This window comes from Monopterus albus, unplaced genomic scaffold, assembly GCF_001952655.1.
Source record: "Monopterus albus unplaced genomic scaffold, M_albus_1.0 scaffold57.1, whole genome shotgun sequence".
Lineage (NCBI taxonomy): Eukaryota > Metazoa > Chordata > Actinopteri > Synbranchiformes > Synbranchidae > Monopterus > Monopterus albus.
In genome coordinates, this window is record NW_018127937.1 from 1,361,387 (window position 1) to 1,370,359 (window position 8,973).

General features: G+C 44.1%; 1 protein-coding gene across 1 annotated transcript in view; it reads right to left on the bottom strand.

Moving 5' to 3' along the window:
* Positions 1-8,973, bottom strand: part of LOC109961648 (serine/threonine-protein kinase BRSK2-like) — a 114,285-nt gene that overhangs the window by 7,863 nt on the left and 97,449 nt on the right. Inside the window, 2 exon segments of the mRNA XM_020602652.1 lie at positions 52-79; positions 2,910-2,976. Of these exon segments, the coding sequence (XP_020458308.1) occupies positions 52-79; positions 2,910-2,976 (95 nt within the window).

The window sequence follows — 8,973 nt, forward strand, 5'->3', positions numbered from 1 at the left end:
AAAGCCCATCTTTGGCTGGAAGGAGTTGGGTGTGCGGGGCCCCACCCCATTCAGTCGGACCTCAGGGGAGCGGGTGGGGCTGCCGTTAGGGGACTGACACAGATCTGGGGACTGGGGTGGGATGAAAAACCGCCGGTTGGGCTGTGATTGGTCATGCACCGTTAGACATGACGGCAGTCAGCCAACGAGAAAGCGAGGCCACAGCAGCAGGAACACCACAGCCCAATAAAGGATCATTCCCATAAAAACAACACAGCAGGAAATAAACAAGGGGCGTGGCAGATGGGTGGAGAGGTGGAGCAGGCAGGAAGTGGTGAGAGTGCAAGAAAGGAAGAAAAACAGAATGTGCAGTTAGCACAGTGATCAGCCAATCAGGAGGAAGCAGTGGAGCATTCGTGACAGTGACGGCAGGGATGCACCGAGACCAAAACTGCGACCAGAGTGTTTGGTGACGTTTCCTACTGCCTGAACCTGCCCGTCACCGTGCTACAGAGACGGGCTCTTTTCAGCTGTCTTCCTGTCCGAACATTAGGCAGCGGCCCGAGGACGACGACCTGTCTTTGATGATGATTCAGGACATTTTTTTTAATGATTTCTTAAACTGACCAGTGACACTGATTTCGTTTTCTTTCGTGCAGCTCAGTAAGACAAGCTGATTAATCAATTAATAAAGAAAATAAACACTTAATTTTTTTCCTTGTAAATTTAACCTTTCAGTTGAAACAACATTCCTGTAACTTAGGTTTTTTATAATACTGGGGGTAAATCTAATTTGACAAAGCTGACTGTTGTGTTTGACAGGTAAATCAAAACCAACTAATCAATAATAATCAATGGACTCAGAGAAACGTGCTACACATCCTTTATAGTCTCTAGGACTTCAACTGACAGGATGATGATGATTACTGTCCGATACACCGGTGCATCCCTAACTAACAGCAAGTGAAGGAGCTGGAAAGATAACAGATTCAGTTTGACCCTCCACCCGGGGCAGCGGCCAGAGTGCATGCATGGTGCAGATGCACGATGCCGTGGGATGAATGAGCAGATCGCCGATACGCCAGATCAGAACAGTGCGAAGCTGCAGCTGGACCAACTGCAGTGGTGAAACAGTGACGCTGTAGCATCGGAAAGCATGTGTGAAGACTGATTTTCATGAAGTGGCATCCACATATTCTGTCAGTGAGAAGGAGAAGCGTCTGTTTGTGTGAGAGGTCACAAACTTAAGAACACTTCCTTACCTGGTCAAGTCATAGGCCTTGTGCAAGAACAACTCGCAGCATGACATGATTGACATGTAAGAACCTGACAAATCACCAGTTTTCTGCTACTTCGCTTGTTCTGAATTTTCTCTTAGGTACAAATATGACTGGACTTTAAATGTGTTGCAGGAATGTACTAAAAATGAATGAATGAAATATGAACTAAAAATCTGTATTTTATTCAAATGTCTTTTCCTCATTGTCACTGACTGTGTGAACTTGACTCTGCACAATAATCTCCATCTGCTGAAGAGGGAAGGTTTCTTTGTGCTCACCTTAAAGCTCAGTTTTACTCCTGATCACGGAGCAACATGCAGCTGAGACCTCCAGGCCCAGGAGGTGCAGCATCTTCTCACTGTCCCTGATTCACCTGCTGACACTGCCACAGTATATCTGTTATGCTGCCAACAGGACCTGAAGCTCCGCAGGTTGAAATGCTCATTTTTACTCTTGAGTGATGTTTTGTAAATAACACCAGAGCACAGACGGATCAGAAGCAGTATCTTTGTGTAGTAATCCGAAGGCATTGCTAATTTGCGAGCACACTCCTCCTAGTGAGCAGGCAGCTTTAATCAGAGATTTACAGGTTTGTGCAGTCATGTGAGTTTGGAGCTGGAAAATGGTACAGAAGAAAGGTTCTGAAAGATGTTTAGGAAAATGTTTTTGCACAAGGCCCAATGACTTTCTTTCATTACTTGTCAAATAATCCTGAGACACCAGGTACAGCCTAGAATCAGCCTCTGCTTCTGTTTGCATCCAGATAACAAAATGTGCCTTGAAGAATAAAACAATGACATTCATTATGAAAAACGTTTCTGCTTGCCATTGCATGAAAGCACACGTTTGGTGATCTGCAGTCTATGCCCTTGCTGAGGGTCGGATTTAAAAATGCAGGCTTCATTAGAACAGAGAGCCACAGGTTGATGTGCACAGTGAACCGTACGGCTCTGTGTGTGCAGCAGGCTCTCTCACAGAGTGATGGATCGCTTCTCCAGCTAATCTGCGGCTGCATGAGAATCTCTTCTGTATGGGCATTAATCACCGGATCTCATCCGGAGTTTGCCGTTTGGCCTCCGATGGATCCGGTCCCGCTTCATCTGAAACTCTGTGACGTACAGTGCGGCCTGACTAACAGTTGTTCATGGTGAGGCCACATCACGACCTCGATGAGAGGATGAACTCCAGCTGGCGGTTTAGCACCTGATTGTCTCAGCTCACTGAGCTCCTACGTTTTCACAGTGTTGCTGAAGACAACAAGTCTCGATAATGAAGCCTCTTGCTGTGGAAATCCATGATGTCAGAGGAACCTACTGCTGCACTACTTTGTGAGGTGTGTTTAAGCACGTGTGTCTTCAGTAGGAGCCACAGACTAACATGCTGTTTGGGTCTGATCATGGGATTTGTTTACAGTAAAAATACAGTGATACTTTTTGCATGTCCCAGACAGGTCTGTCCTCTACAACATTTCTTGCAGCTCCTCTGTCATTCAAGCTGCACTGTACATCAAACAGGCTCATGATGAAGTCCACGGTGGTGTGCATGTGTGAGCTGCTGATGAGAGGCTGTGTGTAGGTGTAACCACATAGCAGCTGAGCCTGCCGGTGAGGTGCATTGTGGGAAACCAACAAGTACAGTGTGACGTTGGACACTTACCCTGGGACTGCTGAGAGGACTGGTGGACAGACCGGAGGACGCCCCGCTGATCGACCGCGATCTACACACACAAACACGCAAAGTAAGACCAGCATCTGGAAAGTGAACAGTACGGTTCTCACACTGCACAACAAATTGCTCTACACACACACACACACAAAACAAAACGTGTAGATACAGAAAGTCCTGAACCTGTTTTGAGAGGCAGATGAACTATGTGTAGAGTGACGGACATTTGATCTCAGGCAGAGAGAAGCGTCTCAAGCAAAGATGGATCCCCAGTGAAAAGTCATTCCTACAGTGTCCGCAGCTTTTGGAAAATACTTGATTACTTTGTTGTTGAGCAGAGCATCCCCCACTCTCCGTTTCCTTTTACACTATGTCGCTGTTCCGACAATGTTGCTGGAAGCATCCTCTTACGTGAGATATACATTGTTTTAGTGCAGTATTACAGTTTTTATTTGTGATTCGTATTTAAACAATAGCTTCACATAGCTCACATCAGTCTGCAAAAGATCTGTTTGCCCTGTATACACTGTAAAAGCTTTGTGTTTTAGTCTGGACAGAGTGGGGAAACTAAGGGGAACAAAGATGTTTACAGATACAGCGGCTTCATTTGGATGCACTTAATGTGACAAGTTAATCTAGAGCATGTTATCACTTCATTGTGATTCAGCTGTTTTCAATGCAGTGCTGCAGCTGCTGCTGCTCGATGACCGAATCCCCTCAAATGGAGAAAGGCTGCACCACAACCTCAGGAATGGTGTCTTGAAGACACACACCAAACTCAGACAGCTAAAGCAGTCTACACTTTGCTTGAAGAGCACATCCACAAAGAGCTGGCAATAATATTTTAGCATGTTAACTATTTAGAGGTATCTTGTTATGAAATGTTAAGTGGCCCCTGCTGGTGTTGCAGGATGAAAAGTCAGGGGACCAGCAAGTTCACTAGGATTCATCCTCTGGGTAACACGAGTGTCTGCACTGAATTTCACGACAACCTGTCCAGTAGTTTATGACATATTTTAGTCTGGGCCAAAACGTTGGAGGGTCAGAATCCGCAGAGCAACACCGCCCATGTGACTACAACAGTAACTGGCCACCAAGACCTGCTGTGTGAACCAAACCCATCACCGTTTGTGTTCACAGTTTGTGTTCACAGTTTGTGCAGGATGTTTGCTAGTGTGTGGGGTGAAAGATACCTAGCATCGTCTCTCACACACACACACCAAAAATTCATTAGCGCACTTTCTTTGTTCTTCTCTTCATGAGCTTTCCCATTTTTCATTTACATTTCATTAACTTTTCATATTTCCCTCCACCTCTTTCTGTCATTTGTCCAAATGGCGTCTCTTTCTCTAAACACACACACACCTCCATGTTTTTGTCACTTACTGTACTGGGTCCCTACATAGATTGACGTTCAGTTCTTAGTCCAAAATTAACCACAGCTGACACGTGCTCTAACTTTAAACCACAATGTTTTTGTCAAATTTGACAAACTACGTCATCAAGACCAGCCCCCAGCTGCCAAAGTCACAGCCGGTCCCCATAAAGCTAGAGTGCTCCCAGTTTTCTGTCCCCACAAGTACAGAAAAACAAAGCAATGTGCACACATACCAAAGCACATACAGGCCTGCTGACGTCTTTAAAGACTCTGACATTTAATTGCCCATGAACAATTTGGCTTTGTTGGAAGTGAAAAATGAAAACAGTAAATCATAGTTAAATATGCTTGAAGACACACACACACACACACACACACACACACACCCACACACAAAGGAGGGATCACATCACTGGAATTAAATTAGCCGTTGCAGTGACTCGTAATATGAAACAATTTGCCCCATTTTCAGCTCAAACCTCTGACGACGCTGCTGCTTTTGTTGCCTGTACCATTATTTTTGCTCCTATTATTCCTCCCCTTCGGCCGACTCTCCGCTCTGCCAACAACCCAGACTGAGGCGTGTTAAGTGGAATTTGAGCATCTTTACTGTACAAACTCATGAACGAAACAACTGGCAGCTACATGAGCCTTGTAAACCGCAGTGTGATGATGCACCGAATGTCTCTGTATTTATCCTTGCTTTAAAGAGAAGAGTCTGCACTTACTGTTTTATAGATGTTTTCATGTTATTTGGGCCCCATTTGTCTTGATAGTGGTGGGATACTGATGCAGCCACATGAGCACATCATTAAAAACCAACCATAGTGTTTGTCTTACAGCTGTGATGCTTTCACTTTCCTGCAGGCCCAGTTCAGAGAAATCACTCATTAAAAACTGCCCAGTTTGCCCCCAGTTTGACCAGAGCCTCATCACTGTATCGCTGCTGATCCGAGTCTGTATTGTATTAACTAATACTGAGAGAGGCTGCCAGCGCACAACAGACTGGATTAACTGTCAGCCACTTCAGAGAGCAGCTTCTATTAACATGCAACTCATTAACTGTGACACCCATCCAGTCCACCATCAGGATGCCGGCGCCACCTCGAAATCTGAAAATTAATTCATGGTTCATCGCTGGTGATGCGTGTTAGAGGAGAGCACAACAAGCTTCGCTTTATGGAGCCCCTCAGTTAGATGATGAGGGAGATAAAGGGCTTTTCAGTGGGAGTGGAGCCTTATTTCCATCTCCTCTTTATGCTCCATCTGCATTCCCGCCAATTAATTTATGCTAATCTCCATCCAGGCCGTGAATCCATTGACAGACTGTGGTTCCCCTGCACAAGGTCAGCCACGCAGGGAGGCTAGAGACAGCACCGACGGTGCAAATTAGCCCTCCCCAGGCTTCACTGAAAAAACAGACTGGCAAAGCACAAACATATAAGACACCACACACCCATCGACACACTGACAGAGAGGAGTGAGGATGGATGGACGGAAGGAGGGGGAGCGAGAGGAAGAGGCAGAAAAGCTGACCTAGAACTTCTCCTCGCCCCCAAGGGCTAAAGTCAAAGAGGAAGTGGCTGCAAAGAGGGAGCTCTTCTTCTGAGTTCACATCTAATGCTGTAAACATGTTTACATGGTCGGGTAGGAGAGATCAAGCTCAGATGTTCTGACAGAGATCAGATACTGTACGTCTACATCAGATAGGAAGCATAAGGAACGAGGTCGTTTTGGATCAGTTTGAGGCCACAGTTACAGGATAACTTTTATCTGCACACACAGATCTAGGAGTCGTCATGATCATCTCAGTGAGACCTTCCCTCTCTCTCTGTGGATCAGTGGTTCCCAGCCTGGAGGTCACAATAAACACGTTTCTGTCACACAAATGATGGTTTCTGACTCTGTTAGACTGACTTGGGAATTGGAAACAGCACACAGATCAGATGACACGGTCCAGCCTGGTTCTCACATCTCTCCCTCCACTGACTACAGTCGGTTCAGAGCCGCTCCCAACTTCGTGTGTTTGTATCACCACCAAACATGACTTGCAGACTTTACATGTATAAAACAGTTTTTAAAAAGCAAAGGTGCAGCTAACCACAGAGAAAAGAAGCAGTTGTCCAACAGAGAGGAGGACACATGTTAGCGTGTCCAACCCAGTTTTATGGTCACTTAGAGACTGTTGTAGCTGTGGACCATCATCTGAAAAGCTGCTTCTGATGCAGTTTCTCTTTACAAACTGCAGCAATAAAATCATCATAAAATCTGTAAATCAATTGGATAAATTACAATTACATCATTAAAAATGATGTAATTGTAATTTATGAGCAGGTATTTCATGTACTCTTCTACAAATCACACTCAGTTTAAGCTCTGTTCACTATGTGATTCTGGTAAGAGTGTGTTCATCTTTCTAATGTTCCACATTGTTGGTGATTTAATAAAACGCAGAGCAAAGCCTGATACAAAACCAAGGTCTGAGCCGAGCTGTGGATCTGGCCGACCGTTACATCCTACTGTTTCAAGTTATTCTTAAAACATGATGATTTGTAGCTTCTGGAGATACCCGAGATGTTTGCAGTGTAATGACTGACACGTGTTTTAACACAGTAATTTGATCTGTGAAGTTTTTGAAAGTAAAACCTTGTTACCTTTAATTTCTTATATATTGTTTCATTTTTGGTAGAAAAGTTGAAAACAGATTTCTACTCTATGTTAACAGGTTCCAACAGAAGCAAAATAAAAACAAACAGCATGCTACATTTAACAGTTGAACTCATGAAAAACGTAACCTAAACTAATGGTTGGACAAAACAAAGGAAGGATATGGAGAGGACTCTACATACAGGCTGAGGACATGAGATGGACGGAGCACAGCAGTACCTTTCCTCCTTGCTGCAGTTAGTGTTTGTGATATCCAAGCTTTTACTGAAAACAGATTTGCTAAAAAGGGGCAGACAGAAAATCAAGAGACAGACAGAGAGCCGTCACATAGGGGGAATCCTACTGTACAGCATGCAGCACTCAAACAACACTACAGGAAATTTAGCACTGAAAAACAACAGCCACCACCATGAACCAAAAAGCAACACAAACACCTGATCCATGCACAGATTTAGTAAGGAGCAGCACATTCATGGCTCATGTTCAAGTAACGGGGACATTCGTCACACTCCGTTGCTGTGTTCACCTCTGAAACATGTTTACACAGTTTAATACTCAGCTTTATTATCTCTGCTGTGTAACCTAGTGGCAAGGAGCACCGCTCAGAAAGGTATAAAGGTTTTTTAGGTATAAAATGACCCCTGGCGTTTGAAGTGTCAAAGAAACATGCTGCAAATCCAAAAACACAAACAAAAATCAAAGCAGCATGTTTCCATAATGTTTGCATGCACTTGGTCCTTAGGGGCCACCATAGTGAGCCCCCCATCCAAAGACAAACTGCTCAGTGAACACTAATTTAAAGTAAACAACATAAATGTCCAGTAAACAATCAAGCTAATTAGCTCACTGGCATATAGTTAGCTTGCTAGCTCAGATAGCACTTTGTCTTCTTCAGTAGCTTATCAATGGTGAGAACAAAAAGTTTGGAAGTCCAGTAAAGAAAAGTGACTGTAACTGAACAGTGCTAGCATGTTCCAGGCTGGCTAGCATGTTTGCATTTGTTCAACAACCAACTTTAGTCCAGCAACCAAACCTCTACATTTCTGTCTCGGTGAGGACACAGGAATTCACTTTGTCATCACATTTTCTGATGCGACTGCACCTTTTATTTACTTTGTGTTATGACCATCCATTTTAATTGTTTCAACTTGTTTTCCTTTACTCTGGTATGATGGGTGGCTCTAAATACTACAGTAGCCATGAGCCTCCGCTGTCGTTGCTGTGGAAAAGAAGCCAGTCAGTGGTTGAACAAATTCAGAAGGTTTTGTTGTTGCAAATTTTGAAACTGAACTGTTTTAATCTACTGTGCTTTGTCCAGCTTCAACCTAAGCAGAAGTGTAGTTAGCCAGATAATTAAAACAAGGCACACATGTGGGCCTGCAAGGTGTTTAGGTGATGCTTGACTCCCCCATAAACATCACAGTGGGTGTTTGTGCCATCCTGAGTTAAAACCTGCAGACATCTGAGCTGCTTTAGGTTAAAATACAACACTTCCAACAGTGATACAGTACAATTAAACACCTGAGACAAAGGTCTCATCTAACGTCTGGGTTTTAGTCAGGACCCTCTGTCTGGATCAGCTGTTTCTGAACACAACGTGCATTCAGTTTGTGCTCTGCCTGTTTTCTCATTAACTGGTAGAAATGACCAGCTGTGATGGGTCTGAGCCTCGGGTCCAGGTTAAATGAGGACTCTGATGCAGATTTCAGTGGCACTTACTCTGCTTATGAGGAAAATGAATCTCCAGAGAAACGACAATCTGGAGGGTAAATGAAGGCTGTCGGTGCAGATTTACAGCAGTGACAGACTGGTGTACAAACTGTCCTATGGTTTATTAGTGTAGTCTCAATAGATCAGTTTGGTTTGATTTAGGAATAACTGAAAAACTCAATGTAAAAAAATCCTCCACTGGAACAACTCTCCTTTCATCAGTAAACCCCAGATATACAATCTGAACTTCATCTGTCATAGTTTGGCAGAATGTGGGATCAAAGCTTGTGAAAG